Source organism: Antechinus flavipes, chromosome 1 (genome assembly GCF_016432865.1).
Source record: "Antechinus flavipes isolate AdamAnt ecotype Samford, QLD, Australia chromosome 1, AdamAnt_v2, whole genome shotgun sequence".
Lineage (NCBI taxonomy): Eukaryota > Metazoa > Chordata > Mammalia > Dasyuromorphia > Dasyuridae > Antechinus > Antechinus flavipes.
In genome coordinates this window covers 460,159,090-460,180,150 of record NC_067398.1, presented here as the reverse complement: position 1 = coordinate 460,180,150, position 21,061 = coordinate 460,159,090, and the positions used below count along the sequence as shown (strand labels likewise).

General features: G+C 33.2%; 1 protein-coding gene across 2 annotated transcripts in view; it reads left to right on the top strand.

The window, feature by feature from the left end:
• The first annotated feature begins 154 nt into the window (after window positions 1–154).
• YTHDF3 (YTH N6-methyladenosine RNA binding protein F3) overlaps window positions 155–21,061 on the top strand; it is a 55,714-nt gene continuing 34,807 nt past the window's right edge. The window contains exons 1-4 of one of the 2 annotated variants that reach the window (XM_051970129.1): window positions 155–456; window positions 943–967; window positions 7,375–7,460; window positions 12,053–13,657. In XM_051970129.1, coding sequence (XP_051826089.1) covers window positions 433–456; window positions 943–967; window positions 7,375–7,460; window positions 12,053–13,657 — 1,740 coding nt within the window. In that variant the 5' untranslated portion in view covers window positions 155–432. The remainder of the gene's footprint in view (window positions 457–942; window positions 968–7,374; window positions 7,461–12,052; window positions 13,658–21,061) is intronic. The other variant, XM_051970130.1, reaches the window with a different exon arrangement.

Sequence of the window (21,061 nt, the reverse complement as noted above, 5' to 3'; positions counted from 1 at the left end):
GGAAATAAGACTTTGCGAAGCCCCTCTCACGTGATGTGGAGGTGGGGAGGAGGAGCAAGACTTGGTGGCGGGAGGGTGGAGGGTGGAGGGAAGAAGAGAGGTCAGCGCGGACGTCAGAGTGGGGAGCGGAAGGTCAGGACTGCTCGGAGCGGAAGTGAGACGGGGAGTCTGTCCGCCATTGTGGACCCAAGGAGCGGAGTGCGAGAGAGAAGAGGAACGAGTAAGCGGAAAGCAGGAGTTCCCCTCCTCCGTTTCCCCAGTGCAAGCCTTCTTTCTTCCTGGCCTCGCAGCCAGCGGCGGCGATAGGGACAATCACTTGGCGGAGGGCGGCGGCCGACGGCTGGGAGTGCACGGGGAGAGGCCCAGGAGGCGGCGGCGGCGGCGGCGGCGGCGGCGGCATCAGCAGCAGCAGCTCTTGGGTTGTGGTGAAGAATGTCAGCCACTAGCGTGGATCAGGTGAGGAAGCTTGAGGCCTCAGTCCGGCGAGGCCCCAAACTCCGGGGTTCCACCCTCGGGTGGAGATTCGGCTTCTCTTCCCCGCTGCTGCTGGTCCCATAACGGTGCTGACCGTCAGCCCGCCCGGCTCCAGCAGCTGCCAGCAGAGCCGCTGCTCGGGGCCGGAGCTGGCCGGAGTGTAGGCGCTGGGCCCCAGCCGCAGACCGAGCCAGGGATCGCGTGTTCGGTGCTGAAGTGAAGAGAACTACTGGGCTTTAGGACTCGGTCTGGGGGACACTCTGTAGAGACTAGGAGAGAGCTAGGAAATTGGTGAGGAGTGGTTGGTAGACGGCTTAAAGATGGAGGAAGGGTGGGGGATGGTGGGGTGTGTTAATTCTACGCCAATTAGTCAAAAATAACTTGGATTTGGTGATTTCTTTGATTAACACGCTTTTCCCCCTCCTTCCTCTCTCCCTCACTACAACCGTTCTTCATCTTGTTACACAGAGACCTAAAGGGCAAGGAAATAAAGGTGAGCGTGAATTGTTTTTTTACCTAAATATTGTTTCCTATTGGGTGACTCTTGAGGCTGGAGTGTTGGCTTGTTTTTTCTTTCTTAAAATGTACACTTTAAATAGAAAAGTACTAATCAAACTAAGCAGCTTTCCTAAATTCACATGCCATCCAGACAGCATTTTCCCGCCTTACATTCATTTTTTGCAGTGGAGTGCAGAACAGATTTCCACACCATATTCTTTTTCTTTTTTTTTTTCCTGAACAGAAAAGGGAATTCATATTAACAGTGATAATTCTCAGTTGTTCAATCATAAGTAGCATATTGTGCAACTATCCCATGCAGTTTCTGCACTTCATATGTAGACAAGTTTGGTCTTAAAGTTGATGTCTGGTTTGACATCTCTAGATTAATTGGGACACAGTTGCAGCCAGTTAACATTGAGCATGACATGTTAATGAAAGTTGTTATGCTCATAACCTCCGTTGCACTAAAATTGGCTACTAAGAGTTAACATGTGAGAAATTGAAATTGAAGTAGCATGCCATCACTATATAATGGAATTTCTCTAGTGTGTGATCCTGAATCTGTGAGCAAGATCTGTTCTAATTTAGGAATAATTCATGACCCATCTAATAAACTTTTGTTATTGGTTATATTAATAAATTGAAGGGCGTTTTTAAAGTCTGACAATCTACACACACACATACTACTTGAGATAATATATTTTCCTCTTAAAGGAATGTTTTCTTTGCTTTTTAATATTATCCTGTGCAGTCAGCTGATTAAAACATGACAGTCATATGACACAAAGTATAAAAAATACTTTTCAAGAAAAAAGGATCAATTAAAAGGTTGTTTTTTTTTTTTTTTTTTTTAAGTGAAAGAAAGACATATTGCTGAACTGGTGTTATTGTAGGGTTGGAAATGATTCAAACTAAAAATACTTTTCCAGCTTATTTTCTTTTAGCAAATTTTTACTCCCTTAAGCTATCCTATATGTTCATTTTCCTCTCACCTTTAGTGTTCCATATATTTATCTTGAAATATATTTTTTACATCATTATTTCAAACTTGGTTAATTCTGACATGTAGACCTGTTTCTAATTTTTGGACTAAACTTGGTGTTAATTTTATTATCATTCTTTTCATTTATATGAAATTCTAAAATAGAATGTCTTTTTTTGGAAGGAAAATCACATGTTATCGGAATTTGTATAAAGTATTGTGAAAAAAAATTGTCATCTTTAACATAATTTTATTTGTCTTTTATATAAAAAAAGTAGCACTGTCACAACTACCTGGAGAGTATATGCTTTTCCCCCTAACACCATGTCTTTTTCTTTTCCTTTCTTTCTCTCCCTTTCCTCTTCCTCCTTTTTTTCATCCACACACATTGATTTTTGAGATTAAAATTCCATTTTATTGCAATTCATTTATGAAGATATTTTAGTATAGTATAACTATTGCTTATTTAATATAACATACCATCTTATTAAAAATGAGGGCTTTTTTAAAATTGGAAAATTATATATAGAGAGAATAAAGTGACATTGACACATTGACATTTCTTTACCTTTTTACATTTCTACTAGAAAAACCGAAATTTAAATGTTTTTTCCCCCTCTACTACTCACTTGATATAATTGACTTATATAAATGGGGAAATGGTTAAGTTGCTAAATATTTGTGTTTTCAGCATTAAGGTAAGTAAACAAATTATAAAAAGTATATATAGCTTTTCATACCTTGGTGTTTTAAAAAGGATATCGGCTTTGTACAGTGAATATGATTTTCAACTTAGGTGGAAAAGATGTCATAATGGTGGTTTTGGTATCTTAGATTGAAATTTTTTCCTATGCTTCTAAATGCCTTTTTTTTTTAAAATTTCAGTTAAATATTTTTAATTGCACTTGATTTTAATCCTTGAATAACACCTTTGTTCAAATGTATTTAAAAACATTGAGAGAACTTACTTGGGTAGTTTCTTTATCCAAGAATTTTTCTTTCTTTCCCCCTTACTGTTCAGTTCATAGTCTCATCCATGGATAGAACGTTGGACTGGGAGTCCCAGGAGACCTGAGTTCTAATACTGACTGTTGCTACTGACTTGCCAAGTGAGCTTGAACACATTTCACCTTTTGGTCAGAATTTTCCCTCCACCTGTAAAATGAAAATAGTAATACTAGATATAAATCCCACTGGTATGTTATGAGGATTACTATATTTACAGCAAATTTAGTTGGTCCTGGATTCTGCTGTATACATTGGAAGGCACAATATGCCTGCCAGAAAATGTTTCATGTCATCTATAAGAAAACAAAGCTTTTTATGTTTTGTTGATTTCCTCTTCACCGCCTCATCTATATCTGTACTGCAACAATGATCTACAGTGAAAGAGGGAAAAATTGGATTGCCTGCAAAATATTGGAAATTAATTTTGAAAACTGCTTTAAAATTGATGTGTAAGTAGTGCATGTGCACCTAGCACACTTTTTTATGCTTCTTCAGAGGGAGGATTAAGAGGGAAGGAATGAGTTTGTAACTTAGTTCAATACATATAGAAATAGCAGCCATTAGTTATATACATGCAGTAATTAAATAATGTTGGTAAAGTGCTTTGAGCTCTTCTGGTGGCTTAGAATTTTTCCTCATTTTTAAAAAAATAGTTATTAGTGGTAGTAGGGAAAATCACCAGTGGATATTCTTAAATGAGTGCAAATTCAATAAACGACTCTATTCTAATTTAAAAAATTATAAAGCCATATTTTATGTAATTTTATGAATTAAAGGGGAAACTATCTTCAAATTCTTCTTCAAAACAATAGGTACAAATTGTGAGAGTTGATGGAAAATTTCCCGTGTTCTTTTCTGATGTATCCTGTTCTTTGTAGATGTGCTCCTGACAAGTTTGTGTAAATTGAATTTTTAAAAATAGATTCATTTCCCAAATCACTACAGAGATATTTTGTTTTAATTTATGATTAATCTTCAGTTGTCATTGACTTATATTTTTAGCATTGGGTTTCTCTCTCTGTTACTGTCAAGTGATGATCTGAATAGAATATAGGAATAATTTATAGGAAAAACATTTGCTCTATGATAGCTGTTAGAAAGGAATTATCTGAGATTCCTTTTGTAAAGCCCTTTTTGTCTTTTTGAGAATACAATATATTTATCATCTATAATTTGCTGTATGTTTTTGTTTTTTTAAGCATTTTATACTTCTGATAGTTAAGCTAGGGCCTACCTTTGATCATCCTTGGCAAGATGAGAGTACAGATGTTTAATTGAAATTCAAGGATAAATATGAAATGTTTGCTAATTATAGGAACTTACTTTATCATGGAACTTTTTTCCTGGTAACAAATACCAAAATTGTGTGCTGGAGCAAATGATCTCTTGTCGCTTTCCCTTAAAGGCAGTACTGATGATGATGATGATGCAAAAAGTGGGGGAAGGACCAGGTGTCAAATTACTTCCTGAAGTCTCAAGACATACATAACTTTTTTTTTTCCCCTACTATGATTCTTCCACTGGTTTTATTGTTCTACAATTAAACAAATACATATATTCTTTCCTCAACAAGATGTGTACATATGCATTTGTATAATTGTTTTCCTAAAAAAATAAATAAATAAATTTAGACAGTATTGGTAAACCTTGTATTTTAATGGTTCTTCTTTTCCATCCAAAATCAAAAGAAAAATTCAAAGCACTTTACTGTCATTATTTTTTATTAATATTTCATTTTTATTAATCCTCAGAACATTCCCATGAGGAGATAGAGGGTATATGGTATTATCCCTGTTTTTGTAGGTGGGAAAACTTGATGCACAGATGTGTTGACTTTCCTAACTTCTTGGTGTAGTCAGGACCAGAACAAAGATCACCTGGCTCCTAAGGCCCATGTTCTATCTTGATTTGACTCTGCTCCATAGAGCAGAGTAAACAGGCGAAGGATCATGTAAGTCATCTGTTCTCTTTTCATTGAAGAAGGTTTTCGGCACTACAGGACTGTGTTGGATTTCATGACTATTTCATGGTCTGAAGCTTTCAGTCTAAAAATATTGTCTTGTAGTTAATGATATTCAAAAACTAAATTAAAAGATTTTGGACTATTCCAGAAATGTATTTTTAAAGAGATGTATTCATATTAAGGATTTTGATTTAACCTTACATGACTGAGATTTAGTGAAAAGTGTAATTCATATTCTAATTTTATGTAAATTGCTTGTCAGTATAAGTAAATTACTTTTGATAAAATCTTCCTTCAAGCTGACATTCCTTGAGTAGTATTTTTAGACATTTGTAGACATGTTTATGTGTCATTTTAAGATTACCAATCATTTTCAGGTAAAATTTTAGGTAACTTCATAGATTTTGAAGATTGTTATTCTATATTGAATATGTAATATGTTCAAAATTTCTGCTGAGGAAGATGGGGAAAAGGATCAAAACAATGGGATAGGAAATATTTAGGTTAATTTTGAGAAAAACCTTTTTACTTTAATGCTTAAGTTTGTAAACAGATTTATGATATATACATATATATATTCCTTGGGCATCAAAAATTCTAGAAATTTATAATTATTTGCTTGAAACTATTAGATTTTTAAATGATTCTTGGTAATAGAATAGATAGTATATCCAGAATAAAGGACCTGTTTTCTGTTGAGATGTAATTAACTGGAGCTTTAGGTAAAATGTTAAAATAAAAAAAGTGAGTAATCTTAAAATGGAAAGAGATAGTCTTGTACATATCTGACACCAGAAACAACTCAAAGAACCATCCCATTTATTCCTGGTTTATGGAACAATTTTTAATTTTGAATAACCCTAGATATAGCATAACTTATCTACTGTTGCTAATCTAGGCACAGTTGGTTGAGCTACCTTGGTGTGGAGCCAGGATCATGTCAACCTTTCTGTGTAAAATCCTTCCATATTGCTATGCTTCAAAAATGTGAAGCAGTTATGTTGCCAGGCATTCCTATTTTTCAGTTCTCAGAATAGCCCAAACTTTCTCTATTACCATGCTACTTGTTAAACACTGAGAAATCCTTCTATGAGACATTGATTATATGTCATCTCAAATTTTACATAAACAAGATTCAGGGTAAAAGTTGGTCAACAGTTGGAATGATGTGGCAATAGTATTGGACAAATTGTACTAGCCTGCTAGTTTTTAGTTTTAGAGAAAATGTTTATGCCATGCTATATTCAACAAAAACTGGTTCTCAATTTAACTTTGTAACTTGACTCTTAGCTGGACCAAGAGCTGACAGTATTCTAATTTTTTTTTTTTTTTTTTGTGATTTTAAACATTTGGTTTTATAAGTCAGATATTAGTATCATGGGGACATTAGTGTACAAAAATAATTGCTTAGTAGCATTTGGTATAGGAATAATTATAGTTATCTTTTATTTTGATGTGAAATCCTTTCTCATACTATGCTAAACCCTCTTGAGATTTTCAGATTGTTTTTTTCCCTAGAATTCATGAAAACCTTATTTCATCAATTATATTTTTTAAATATTGGTTTTTCCTGTTACTTTGGGTCTATCCAAGTAATAACTATAGAATCATTAGAGATGTGATACTTTATTTTTAGAAAGTTCTGTGTTGTCTTGATTCAAGTTCTTTGTGATTTTATCGTACATTTTCTGCTTCCCCTGAAAACAAGACAAAACCCATCTAGGATATACTGTAACTTATTCAACATGTAAAGGATTGCTTGCCATCTGGGGGAGGGGAAAAATCGGAACAGAAGTGAGTGCAGGGGATAATGTTGTAAAAATTACCCTGGCATGGGTTCTATCAATAAAAAGTTATTAAAAAGAAAAAAAGAAAAGAAAATCCCAAAAGGAGTCATAAAGAGTTCAACAAATAATAAAAAAAAAGAAGTCAAGCAATTAAATGTCAATTATACATGTGAAGTGATGCAGAACCTATTTCCATATTAGTCATGTTAAAAAGAAAACAGACAAAAAAAAAGTAAAGTTAAATATGTACTTCAAAAAAAAAAAAGACAAAACCCAATTTAAAATTGATATTTAGGTTGAAATGTAATAATATAGTAGTGTGGTTAGGATTTTTTTAGTAGTGTTTTAATACTGTTATTTTTAGAAGGCAGGATAATTCTTTTAATATGTAAAAAATATGCTGTTATTTTTGCGGACACTGTCATTTTCAGAATTGTCACTTTCTGATTCTTTTATCACAAAAGTAAGTTTCTGACACTTAAATACTTAATGTGTTTCAAAGACTATTACTAATATGAATGCAATGTAGTTTGCTTTTTGTTTTTTTCCTGAATTAGACTGAGCAAGAATGATTTCATTCAGATGCTGTATGACTATCTTAAGACATTGAGTAGTGTTCGATGAAAGCTTTCAGTAGCTTATAAATCTTACTTTTTTAGTTTCAGTACAAAATGGTTCGATTCATCAGAAAGATGCTGTGAATGATGATGATTTTGAGCCATACCTAAGTAGCCAGACAAATCAGGTAAGTGTATACTCATTCTTGAAATGGTAATCTTGGAAGTCTTCTGACATCATTTTTCTCTTTGTTATTTAGAATGTAAATTTCTTTTTTATAAAATATTTTACATTACTTTTCTGAACTATTATTACCAGGAAAGAAAGAACATATTAATAAGTGAAACTATCTTTAGCATGAATTTAAAATTTGATTTGCTGTGATAATGTAGGACTTGATATTTTACTTTCATGTAAGAATAATTACGTGAGCACTATTTTCTTTTAAAAAATAGACATATCTCAGATTCTAAGATTTATTTTAGAGAAAAGGAAAAAAAAGGTGGGTTATCAAAACTAAAGTGTTTTTTTTTTAAAGAAGGAGAAGTCTTAAATATAAAATTTGTAATAAAATACAAAAAAAAATTAATACTTTTGGCATCAATTCACAATAAAGTAGAAAAGAAAATTAAAACAATTTCTAGAAATTTCAGATGTCAAGAATCCTACCTGCCCCTGAATTTTCTGGATTATCATGTTTTGTCATTTTCATTTGATTGTAGGAATTTTAAAAATATCTCATGTTTTCAATATTGATTATGATAATATTTTTATTTTGTTTTAGGAAAGTATTTTTTCTTAAAACAATCAGTGATTTTTGAGGGTCTTTTTGTTTTGTTCCCAACCAAAATAATTGCCATATTCATAGAATCTTAGAAATTTGTGATAGTCTATTTCGATGGAATATTTTAATTTTTTTATTTATGGAGACAAGAAAAACTTTTTTTTACAATAAAGGCATTTTTGAAGATGGTGTGAATGTGAAGTCATTTGTCTGAATAAGCCAATATCTAAAGCTTATCATATTGAACTGGCTTTTGATTATAAATGTGTATTACTTCTAACTTGTTATAGTGTACCTTTTTAAATGAAATTTATTATAGTCTATAATGGCAACAATAGATATTTTATTAAGGAAAAGTGAATTTTAAAAAGTATTTGGATGGTAATTCCAATTATGATGAAAATATTTTAAATAAATTTTATTTAAGAAGAATCCATTTTGGAAGTAATTGTAACTTTAGATTTAATAGTTAACACATAACATGCTTTAATTTAGCTTATTTCATAAAATTCAATTGTATTTACATGTATACATGTGTATGTGATATATTTATATGCAAATTAAATATGTAATCATGCCAAAATGCCATTTTATTAAATTAATTGGCAACTTGAAGTTATATTTAACTATGAGAGAGATATGTCGCTTGATAGAATAGAATAATTTTATAGAAAAAATTCTGGACAAGATAGATTAACAACTTTTTTGTGCTTTTGGAACATTTTTGTCAGAAATTTGTCCATATTTCTTACCTGCTTCCTAGATAACACTTCTCTCAGAAGAATTCTGATTATAAAATAAGCTCATTTGTCTTGAGAATATCAATAAAATGCTCTGGTTAATGGAGGATTTCTATATATAGATATTTCTTTAAAAAAAATTATCTAACTTATTTGTTTTCTGGGCATAGCATGATTTTCATAACATATTAAAACGATATTAAAGTAACTATCTTTTGTTCAAAAGGCAAATTTTAGTGTCTGAGAGTAATCATTTTTGAAATCTAGTAATATTAAAATTTTATTTAAGTTCTTTGGTTTATCATATTCCTTTCATTTCTGAATAAAAGGACTTTTTCCCATGGACTTTTACTTTTTAAGGAAGAGAAAAACAAGCAAAAGTGGATATCGACCAAACATGTCTAGTATGTGCAGCATTATGCCAGTTTATTCCTTCTTGAGCAAGGATTTGAATTCACATAATTTTCAAATTGTTTTTTAATTGCTAAAATTCTGGATTAGAAAGATTTTACTATCAGCTGACATCTCTGCACAAATATGAAATGTTAGATATTTGTGAAATAAAAGAATATACAGTATTGGATAACTTTAATCTAAAAAAATGCAGCGAATTTTGCATGAATATTTTCAACATGGAATTAAGTTTTAATTGTCATTCTAACAGCCTTTGAATATTAGAAAATCAGAGATTTGTATTGTATCATAATACTTTGAAGTAAACACAGTGATTAGTATAATAAATTAATAAAAGTTCTTTCTAGTATTTACTATATCCATTTGAAAAGAGTACAAAACGAGTTTCATATTACATTCTTGCATCAATAATGAAGGAACATTTTGTATATAATGGCAATATTAAAGTACATTACCCCAATTTGTGATCTATTCATGTTTATTTGTAGCCAGGTTGACAGTATAAATTTTGTCTTCTGATTGGATAGTACCTGTATTCTAGTCCTAATTCTGTTTCTAGCAGTTTCTTAAGGCTCTTCTGAAAATTGTTAACAATTGAATGTATGTTAGGAGTTTTTTCTCAAAGGGTCTTTTGAAGTTAGAATTTAAATTATTCCTCCCTCAATTTTAGTGTTTCTAAAAGAAGTTAACATAAATAATGCCATTGTATATAAATATATATTCACCTGATTATGCAGACTTTGAGTTTGACTAGGAATGCAGTCTTCAATTTTGTCAAAACAGGAAATGTTAATTGTACTACTTCATCTGAAGTATGGTAAAATAATATTTTTCCATGTTTTTCTTCAGAACACCCTTGATGAGATTAAAAAATTAACTTTGCCATTCTTCTAGAAATCTGAACTGAATGGGATTCTCACCCATCCAAGTTCATGAGTATATATCTTTTGTTTGTTTGTTATAGTCACTAACTTTTTTTGCCTCTATGCTGGATATTTTGTTCCCTGGCCTTCAGATTTTAATGGCTTCATAGTAGTTAGAAATTGATTCAAGATTTGGAAGTAGGGTATAGTCAAGCTGATGTTGTTGGTTATTTTATGTGTATTTTGTCCTGTTTTGAACTAGAATATTGTATTTACATAATCTATAATGGGGCCATCAATAGGTGTTATATTCATTGCAACTTTCAGCTTTATCCCTGCTTTTAGAATGATTGACTCTAAGGTTGTTACCTAATGAACTTTTTTGTGCTCATTAGTATTTGTCAAATTTATTTAATTTTATCTTTGTCAAATACTTTTTTTTTTTTTTACATGACTTAAATAACAAAATTTTAATTTAGCTCCAAAAGATTTCAAATTCAGGCACAATAAATTAAGAATAATGACTGCTTCTTTTCAATGTGGTATTTCTATATTGCTTCTAAGTTTTCCTTCAAAGCAACTTAGACCTCCTTTAAGCACTGATGGGCCTTAAAAGCTCTCCTTTTTTTATTTTCAGCCATTGCTTGAATGAAAGTTTAAATTATTATTTTATATCTACCTTTTTTTCCCCTCAGCCATTACTTAAATAAGTGTCAGTTATTGTTTTATGATTAGCAAGAAATTTTAGCTCTTTCTAGTCATTTTTGAGTCCTAAATATTAAGTAGATTTGAAACATCTAAAATCTAAATTTTAAAATACCTAATAATTAAATAAATGATTATTGAATTATTAGATTTAATCATATTAAATAAAATTATTAAATAAATAATATTTAATCATTAAATAAAGATAACTTTATTAATTAGTGTTTGTGAATCTTTGGAATTTTTAAAAATATCAGGATGCCTCACTATTTATAGAGTAGTAGACCAGAAATCAAGAGATTTGAATCCCATCTCTGCCTTTTTCTTTCAATCTTTTTGATTTTGGAACAAACCACTGTCAGTTTCTGCATCTCTAAAATGAGGGCATTAAATTAGATAATAGATTTTTAATTTCACTTCTAAACTTTTAACTGTCTGAATTTTAAAGCTTGCAGTATTATGTATTAAAACATAAATGGTGTCTTTAAGGTCATCTGATCCAAAGCTTTCGTTTTTCCCATTCTGGACATGGAAGCATAAAATGATTAATGACTTGCCCAGTGTCCATGATAATAAATGATGGAATAAGAATTTGAACCTAGATCCGCTTGAGTTTAAATCCAGAATTATTTCTTTGCTACACTAAATTGCATTCCAGTTTCCTTATCTAAGACACTTTTAAGTCATACAGCAAAACCATCATTATGATAGTGGTCTCTTGTCTTAGTTATGTTTTCTACTGCATCATAATACATATTTTGAGTGCATGTGAGTCAACATTTTGCAAGTCAGATCATTTTAAATGCTCTGGGAAAGCTTGCTATTTAAAAAAAAATTATAGGAAATAATTTGGTAAAAAGAACTTTCAAAGATGTAAATAATTCCTAGTTTGGGGGAAAGGATATGTTTTTATTTTTATATATATAAACAGTTCTTGTTTTCCATAAATTCTCATTACATAAATTTGACTTATTATGTAGCTACAGGGGCAGGGGCAAATACTAGCAGGAGCACTGTTCTACCCCTGAGCCAAGGCTCCTCTGTTCCAGGCACTGAAGCTGCTTGGACTACAAGGTATAGAGCTGTAAAAGGGCTCAGGCCACATGGAGCACTAGTAGGGGAAGGGAAGGTCTACAGATGGGTCCACTTACACAATAACTGTAATGGGTATGTTAAAATAGAACATGCATTTTTTTGAAGTAACTTGTATTGTTGAAATTTGTTTATAAATAAAGGTACATTTCGCTACTGATTTGTGAATTTTCTTTTACAGAGTAACAGCTATCCACCAATGTCAGATCCATACATGCCTAGTTATTATGCTCCATCCATTGGATTTCCGTATTCTCTTGGTGAAGCAGCATGGTCTACAGCTGGAGACCCACCTATGCCATATTTGACAACCTATGGACAAATGAGCAATGGTGAACATCATTATATACCTGATGGTGTGTTTAGTCAACCTGGGGCTTTAGGAAATACTCCTCCATTCCTTGGTCAGCATGGATTTAACTTTTTTCCTGGGAATGCAGATTTCTCTACTTGGGGGACAAGTGGATCTCAGGGACAATCAACACAAAGTTCTGCTTATAGTAGCAGCTATGGTTATCCACCTAGCTCTCTTGGGAGAGCTATAACTGATGGACAAGCTGGATTTGGCAATGATACTTTGAGTAAGGTGCCTGGCATTAGTAGTATCGAGCAAGGTATGACTGGACTGAAAATTGGTGGTGATATGACAGCTGCTGTGACAAAAACTGTAGGTTCCGCTTTGAGCAGTACAGGTATGACAAGCATTGCAGCAAATAGTGTACCCCCAGTTAGCAGTTCAGCACCAAAACCAACCTCTTGGGCTGCCATTGCCAGAAAGCCTGCCAAACCTCAACCGAAACTTAAACCTAAGGGCAATGTGGGAATTGGGGGACCTGCTGTACCACCACCTCCTATAAAACATAACATGAATATTGGAACTTGGGATGACAAAGGGTCAGTGGTAAAAGCTCCACCTACCCAACCAGTTCTGCCTCCTCAGACTATAATCCAGCAGCCTCAGCCATTAATTCAACCACCACCATTGGTGCAAAGCCAACTGCCTCAACAGCAGCCTCAGCCACCACAACCACAGCAGCAACAAGGACCTCAGCCACAGGCCCAGCCTCACCAAGTACAGCAGCAGCCGCCACCGCCGCAGCTGCAAAATCGTTGGGTAGCTCCTCGTAACAGAGGAGTAGGTTTCAACCAGAACAATGGAGCAGGCAGTGAAAACTTTGGTTTAGGTGTTGTTCCTGTCAGCTCTTCACCATCTGGAGTAGAGGTTCACCCAGTGCTGGAAAAACTAAAGGCCATAAGTAACTATAATCCCAAAGACTTTGATTGGAACCTGAAGAATGGACGTGTGTTTATAATCAAAAGCTATTCTGAGGACGATATACATCGTTCCATTAAGTACTCTATCTGGTGTAGTACTGAACATGGTAATAAGCGTTTGGATGCAGCTTACCGTTCTCTGAATGGCAAAGGTCCGCTCTATTTACTCTTCAGTGTGAATGGTAGTGGACACTTTTGTGGAGTGGCTGAGATGAAGTCTGTTGTGGACTACAATGCATATGCTGGAGTCTGGTCTCAGGATAAGTGGAAGGGCAAATTTGATGTTAAATGGATCTTTGTCAAAGACGTTCCCAATAACCAATTGCGGCATATCCGTTTGGAAAATAATGACAACAAACCAGTTACAAATTCAAGGGACACTCAAGAGGTACCCCTAGAAAAAGCTAAGCAAGTGCTTAAAATAATTGCTACTTTCAAGCATACCACCTCAATCTTTGATGACTTTGCACATTATGAAAAGCGTCAAGAGGAGGAGGAAGCCATGCGTAGGGTAAGATAAGTAATGTAATTTAAAAAAAAAAGAATTTTAACAGAATTCCAGATTTAATATCAACAAAGTTTAGTGATATTTTAAAAATTATTGGTAACTGATTGTGTGTGTGTGTGTGTGTGTGTGTGTGTGTGTGTGTGTGTATGTGTGTGTATCTCTTAGACCCAAATTCACTGAATCTTATTTTTCAGTTGTGCTGTTTGCACAACTGTAATTTATTAAATAGGAGTTTTATGTTTAATGTGATGATTTAAGTTAGCATACATATGTGTTCTAGTTAAAAACAAACCAACATCTGATAATCTGATTTTCTAAAACAGTTGGAAGAATGGTAAAAGGTTAATGTTCATAAAATAAGTATTTGATTTATAGCAGCAGGTCATTTCAGGATTCCTTTATAAATAACCAGTGGTTAAAATATTTAGTTGATAACAATATGTTTATATACAGCTTTCTAAGACTAGTCTTCCTTTGCTTCTTCACTTGTGACCATCAAACTTAGTGGCATCAATATCCATCTTTTGAATCATGTTCTCTCAGTTTCATCAACCTTCAACTCCTATGACCTCTGATTTTGATTTATCTCACTCATACACAATGGTATTCATGTGTTAGACTTTACTATCCTTTGTACTATCCTTTGAAACAATATGTCTATAAAATTCTAAATCCTGAAATTTTTTCTTTCCACATGGTCTCTTATCCTAATGTTACTTCTACTATGTCACTTTTGAATCTATTCTTACACACCATTATTATTCCCTATTTTCTCATTCCATGGTTTCACTTCTTTCATTCATTCCATAGCTATTGAAATAAAAAAATTCTCACCTTAAATCCTTTGTTCCTCTCTTTTTATCCATTTATTCTCAACTCTGGGGCACCCCTGTTATATATACTTTTTGTTCCTGCTGTTGTGTACTATTGAAAGAAATCACAAAATCCTGGTGATTGTGATAGCTAAATTCATGTTATTTAACTTCATTTGAAGCTCTTGCTTAACTTCCTTGCCTTTTTTTATCATGAGAATCAGTCATAGCTCACTATTACATCTATAGACCTCCTACAGTGCCCTTTGCTCTACCTCTTGCTCCCCCCCTCAAAGAAAAAGACCTCGTCTGACTGAAAAGGTTGAAGCCTGATGTAGCTTTATGAGAGACTGATTTGAATCTGATCTTTGATACACATTTAACCATGTGACCTTTAGCAAATCATGTAATTTCACTATGTCCCAGTTTTCTTATCTATAATTACCTCTCTTTACATACTTTAGAAGTTTAAAGTGATATTATGTAAATGACATTTATCATCATTAGCATCTCCTAGCATCCACACTTAATCCTTAGTATGTCCTTATCCTCCTTCTCTTTTGCTCACATCTCAAAAGATGAAATGATTCTTCTTTCTTGTCATCACTCTGTTGGTACTCCTGATTTAATCTCTCAATATATAGGAACTTGTATTTTGATCATATCCACAAGCTTGCATGAATGCATGCATGCCCTGTACCTTTCACAAGTCCACTTTCTTTCACTTTTCAAATATGTGTTCAGAACTTCTGTTCTTAAAACACACAGACAAAACTTTTCCTTTTATCCTTTTAAGCTAGAGCTTCTTAATTGTTTTGTGTATCCTGTATCCTTTTGACATTTTAGGGAATCTAGTGGATCCCTTATGCCTTGTTGTATACATTCATAATTGAAGGAAATGCTAAACTTTAATTAGATATTAGGAAAAAAATTACTTTTTTCCCCCCCATCTTAAGAGTCTTTTAAGAGACCCTTTGAAATCTATCTGTGGATTTCCAGATTAAAAACTACTTTAAATAATTCTCCAAAATTATTTTTCTAGAATAGTAGTTATTGCTTCTGTTCCCTTGGCTTTAAGTCAGTTAACATTTTTTTTTGAGCTCTTACTACTTTTTTTTTTTCACAGCATATTAGTGAGTTAAATCCTGGAGATACAAAATGAAATAACCTTTGCTTTCAGGTAATTTACATTCTATCAGGGAAGACAGATATGTATATGTATATATGCACATAAAGTATATTCAAATTAGTTTTTTGGAGGCTTGGGAGCAGGGAACAACTAGCAGCTGTGGGCAGCATTGAGAAAGGCTTCATTTTGGAAATGGTCCTTGAACCGAGTTTTGAAGGAAACACTACCTTTTCGGCTCACTTTTTGTGGCTTTAGCTTTATACAGTTGCTCTGGGTTTGCTTTATACAATTGAAGTTCATGTTTTTCTCGGTTGACTGTCAGATTGTTCCATATGGGTTCACTCAGGTTCTCCTTCTTGGAAATCCTCCTCTTCTAGGATCATTTAGGTGAGGGCCGTTTTTATAGACTTATATGCTTTTTTAATGATTTTTTTTTTCCCAAAAGGCAATTGGGCTTAAGTGACTTGCCCAGGGTGCAAGACCTAATAATTGTCTGAGACTGAATTTAAACTCTGGTTCTTATCCACTGTACCACTTAGCTGCTCCAGTGATTTGAGTTTTTTTTTTTTAATTGATTTTTAAAAAGTCATAATGATTTTTTTCAGAATCCTTTTTCCTCCTAGAGGGCTCTCCATATAACAATATTTTTAAGACAAAATAAACTAGCTAATTAGATGATCTATTTAAAAATCTGAAAATATGTGTAATGTGCAATACTTAATGGAACTTGTTCCTCAGCAAAGTGGAATTAGGGTATTTTATCCTTATCCATTTGACCAATTCTGCTTTTAAGGAGTTTTTCTTTGTATTGGATTTTTTTGCCTCTTTTACTTTTGGCCTATTTTGTTTTTTAAGGTGTTATTTTCTTCAGGGTGTGGGTGGGTGTGTGTGTGTGTGTGTGTGTGTGTCTGTCTGTCTGTCTTTCTTTTACCAAGACTTTTTTTCTTGATTTCTTGCATCTCTTTTCTTTTTAATTTGATTTAATTTTTTTTTTTAAGGGCCTGAGAGCAGTTCATCTTTTTCTTTGAGGGTTTGGGTGTATTAGTTTTGATTTTATTTTCTTCTTGGAATTTGTGTTTTGCTCTTACCAGGCAGTATAGTAACATTTATGATCTGGTTATTTTTTGTTATTGTTCCTTTGCTCATTTTTCTATCCTATTTTTTTTGCTTTTAATTTCATCTTGAAGTTGGACTCTGCTCACAGAATGAAGGGGCACAGCCCCAAGCTTTCAGAGATCTTTTGTGGGATCAGTAAGTATTCAGTTCTTCCAAGGTGGTATAATCTAAGGAGGTATGGTCACTGTTTTCTTTGTCTGTGCTCTGGTCTGTGTCCACAAATTCTTTTCCACTCTTCCAACCCTGACCAGAGCTCCTCCTTCCCTCTAATCTCAAGCTCTCTTATGCGAGTACTTCCACCTTGCCTTCACATGTAAACTCTAAGCTCTTACCAACATTTAACCCCCATACTGTTTTGGGCAGCTTTTGAAGCTGCCACTTTTGCAATTTATCCCCATTTATTTATCCATTTATTTGCCAGTTATCCCCAAGGCCAGCTATGCCCCAAGGTACAGGCTTAGCCTATGCTGGACTAGACTAGGCTCCATTCTCATCTTATTATGGTTGACCTTCCAAGTTGTTTTAGCTGAAAAATTGTTTCACTCTGAAATATTGTAGGTTTTGCCACTCTAGAATATATTCTGAGGAGTTATTTAAAGCTGTTTTGTAAGAAATTGGGAAGAGCTTTGTCATGTACCTTTTCTTCTCCATCTTGACTCCACTCTCCTCATCTTTTCTTTCAAGTTTTCTTCGACATTTTGTAACATTCGCTTATTTATTGTATTATCACCCCGTTGAGGAGGGGTGATAATTTTTTTGTTTATATTGTTGTATTTGTTATTCCTTGGTTCTTGTCCACTGAATTAGTTCGTGTAAAATTTTCCAGGTATTTTGGTATTTATTACTTTTGTCATTTCTTACAATGCAGTAGTACTTCATCGTATTCATATGCTACAACTTTGGCTCTTCGTCATTTGATTGATATCTACTTGTTTCCAAACATAAGTGTGATTTCTTTGAAGTAAAAGCCAATGGAATCCCTGAGTCAAAGACTATGGATAAAAAAGAAAAACAAGAAAATGAAAATGCTTGTCTTTGAGTTTATGTGAATAGTTGGAATTCCTATAACTTTTTAAATTAAAAATATTAGTAATTTTTTAGTGTTACATTTGATTTCTTTTTTTCCTTTTTTTTTTTTTTTTTTTGGCTGAGGCAATTGGGGTTAAATGACTTGCCTAGGGTTACACAGGTAGGAAGTGGTAAGTGTTTGAAGTCAGATTTGAACTTGGGTTTCCTGACTTCAGGGCTGGTATTCTATTCATTACACCTCCTAGCTGCCCCTACATTTAATTTCAAACTTATCCCTAGCCTGCTTAGGGAGTCATCCTTTGGAGCATGACTAAAAAAAGAGAAAACAGTTAAAACTAGCAAATGCATTGATTGAATCTGAAATCATATGCACAACTATACCGTTTTTGAGTTTAGTCTTTTTCATTTGGTGATTAATGGCATATTTTAGTGGATACTAAAAATATTTTTGATCTTTTGTTACTTTACTTTAATATGACATTTCATTACACCATTACTTCAACTGAAAAAAAGTACATTAACTTTAAATTTGTAGCATCCATTTTAATTATTTTTAAGTCATTTCTTTATAGTATAAATTGAAAGTTGATTGAAAATATTGCCTATATGTTGAAATTAACAAGAGCTAGTCATGCAACAGTTATTGACCTAGATTAAGGAGTTTGAGATGAAAGGTAGGCTAATTCTGCTTTGGTGGTATTGAACTTGAAATTCCCATGGACACCCAATTCAGCAAGGCCTTGAGTTCTGTTTTTGACATCTCCGTTATGCAATTGACCTTTTCTAGGTTTGAATTCATTTTTATCTATCAAATATGAAGTTGAGCACGATGATATGTCTTTTCTTTTTTTTTTAATGTTAAAATTCTGTCTGTAAGTTGTTCATCTGAGGCTATCCAAAATTCTAAGATGGGAAAATTAGAGGCATAATAGGATAGCTTTTAAAAAATTTCTTTTTTGCTTGCAGTGTCTAGTTTATAATTATTCAGTAATATTATTGTCTAAGCTAGAAGAAGATCCTGTACCCAGGAAACAAACTTTATTTTTCTTCCTGGTATTTTCTGATTAAAGATTATTGTTATTGTCTTGGAACACACCAAATTTCTGCATATTTTGGGAATGTCAGAACTCAGTACTTGAAGCACTGTAAATCTCAAAACTCATTACTATTAAATTTGAATTTCATCTTCCCGATGAATTCTCATGGAACTAAATTTTTTATATTCTTCAAAACAAATAATTAAGTTTATGTTTTCTCGTAGGTCTACAGTACTTTATCTTTCTGGTTCTAATTTTTATATCCCTCTCTCCCCCCAATTTTATACTTTAAAATTTTATTCCAATTTTTATTTTTTCATTGTCTTCATTTTACATTTATTTGTCCATTCCCTCCCCCACACACACTTTCCATTCCCCATCACCCAGAGAGCCATCCTTTAAAAGAAGAATAAAAATGAAGAAAGTTCAGTAAAACTTAGGAACACATCAACCACATCTTATACTAATGTTGTCTCCTAAATCTGCAACAAAAGAAAGTGCATTTTTTTATCTCTTCTTTGAAACCAGGTTTAGTCATGATGACTTCATAGCATTTAATTTTAATTGTTCTGTTATTACACTTTCCACTTTGTTGTATAATTGTAATTATTGTTTCTCTGACTTTTTCATTTTGCATCAGTTCATTTGTCTTTCCGTGTTTCTCTGTATTGATCATAGCCATTGTTTCTTAAATTCCAGTAATGTTTTATTACATTCTTGTACATAATCTTAATTAGGAATTTTCAGATTGATCTATCTATTCCTCAGTTCTTGGCTGAAAGTATTGCTTTTATCATTTACTTCTTTTTTTGGGGGGGGGGTGTTAATGGGATTTTTATTTATTTACTTGTTTTTATTAAAGCTTTTTATTTTCAAAACCTATGCATAGATACATTTTCAACATTGACCCTTTCAAAATCTTGTGTTTCAAATTCTTCCCTCCTTCTCCCCAACCCCTCCCCCACATGGCAAGTAATCCAATATATGTTAAACATATCATTTATTTATGATAGGACTTTTTTTTCCTTCCTTTATTCCTTCCTTCCTCCCTCCATCCATCTTTTCTTCCTTTCCTTTTTTCCTTCCTGTCATTGACCTCCTTAATGTATAGATGCAGAGGAATTTTTAGGTCAAATCCTTAGTCACTTCTTTGCATAATAGCATTTTCTTTTCTAGAGTGATTGATCATGATTGATCATTTCCTTGCTCCACCTACATTATTCTCACATTAGTATTCCCATCATAGCAATTTCTGCAGCCTTTCTAACTTTCATTTTCTTTGCCAATTTGGTGGACTAGAGATAAGAATAATAATTGCTCTAATATTTATATGACACTTAACCATGTCCTAGGCACTGTGCCTTTAGGGAACATATTGACAATCCTTACATTGAAGGAGCTCACAGTCTAATGAAGAAGATAATAATCAAACAAATGTATTTTTAAAAATTGTATTTGAGATAAGTAGAAAATATTTAAGAGAGGAAAGGTATTGGAAAAGAAATCTTCATGTTGACTGGGGGATTTTAGTTGGGTCTTAAAGGAGAGAATTTTAGACTTGGGGGAATAACCAGAAAAACTGCCTAGAGCAAAGTGATAAAGAGTAATTACTATTACTATGGAATAATAATAAGGCCAGTGTCGCTGGATCAAAAAATGTATGGCAAATAGTAAGATATAAGTAGATTGAAAAGGTAGGAGAGTTAGGGGGAGCTTAGTTATGAAAGGCTTTGCAAGTCAAAAAGGATTTGTAATTTAGTCCTGGAGGTGATAGGGAGTCTTTAGAAGGTCTTTGAGTTGCATGGATATAGTCATAGTAGGACCTGTATTTTAGGTACCCACTCATAATATCCATTTAATCAGGAAATTTCATGTGGAGGAATCCTAGATGTTCTATGTAGTAGTCTAGTCCTTGTAAATATCTTGTCTTAGACATTCTTACAACAATTCTGAAGAGGAGTTTGCTTCTCTGGTTTCAAGTCATTTGTACAAATTCCTAGGTAATTCTGCTAAAATTTGGCAGTAACAAGACTTAGTATAGTTTAATACAATCTCCTAAATTGGGGAAAAACTAGTTCATACATTAGGATTCTTATTCGATAAATGACAAAACTATAAGGAACCCAAATTCACTTTAAAACGTCAGAGAATTTCAGTTTTTAATATACCACTTGTTTCTATCTTGATCTAAACCCTCTATCTGATATGGACTATGCTATCAATAAGCTGAAGGAAAAAAAAGAAAGGATGAAAAATGAAGCCATTCTGTTAAATAACATAGTTC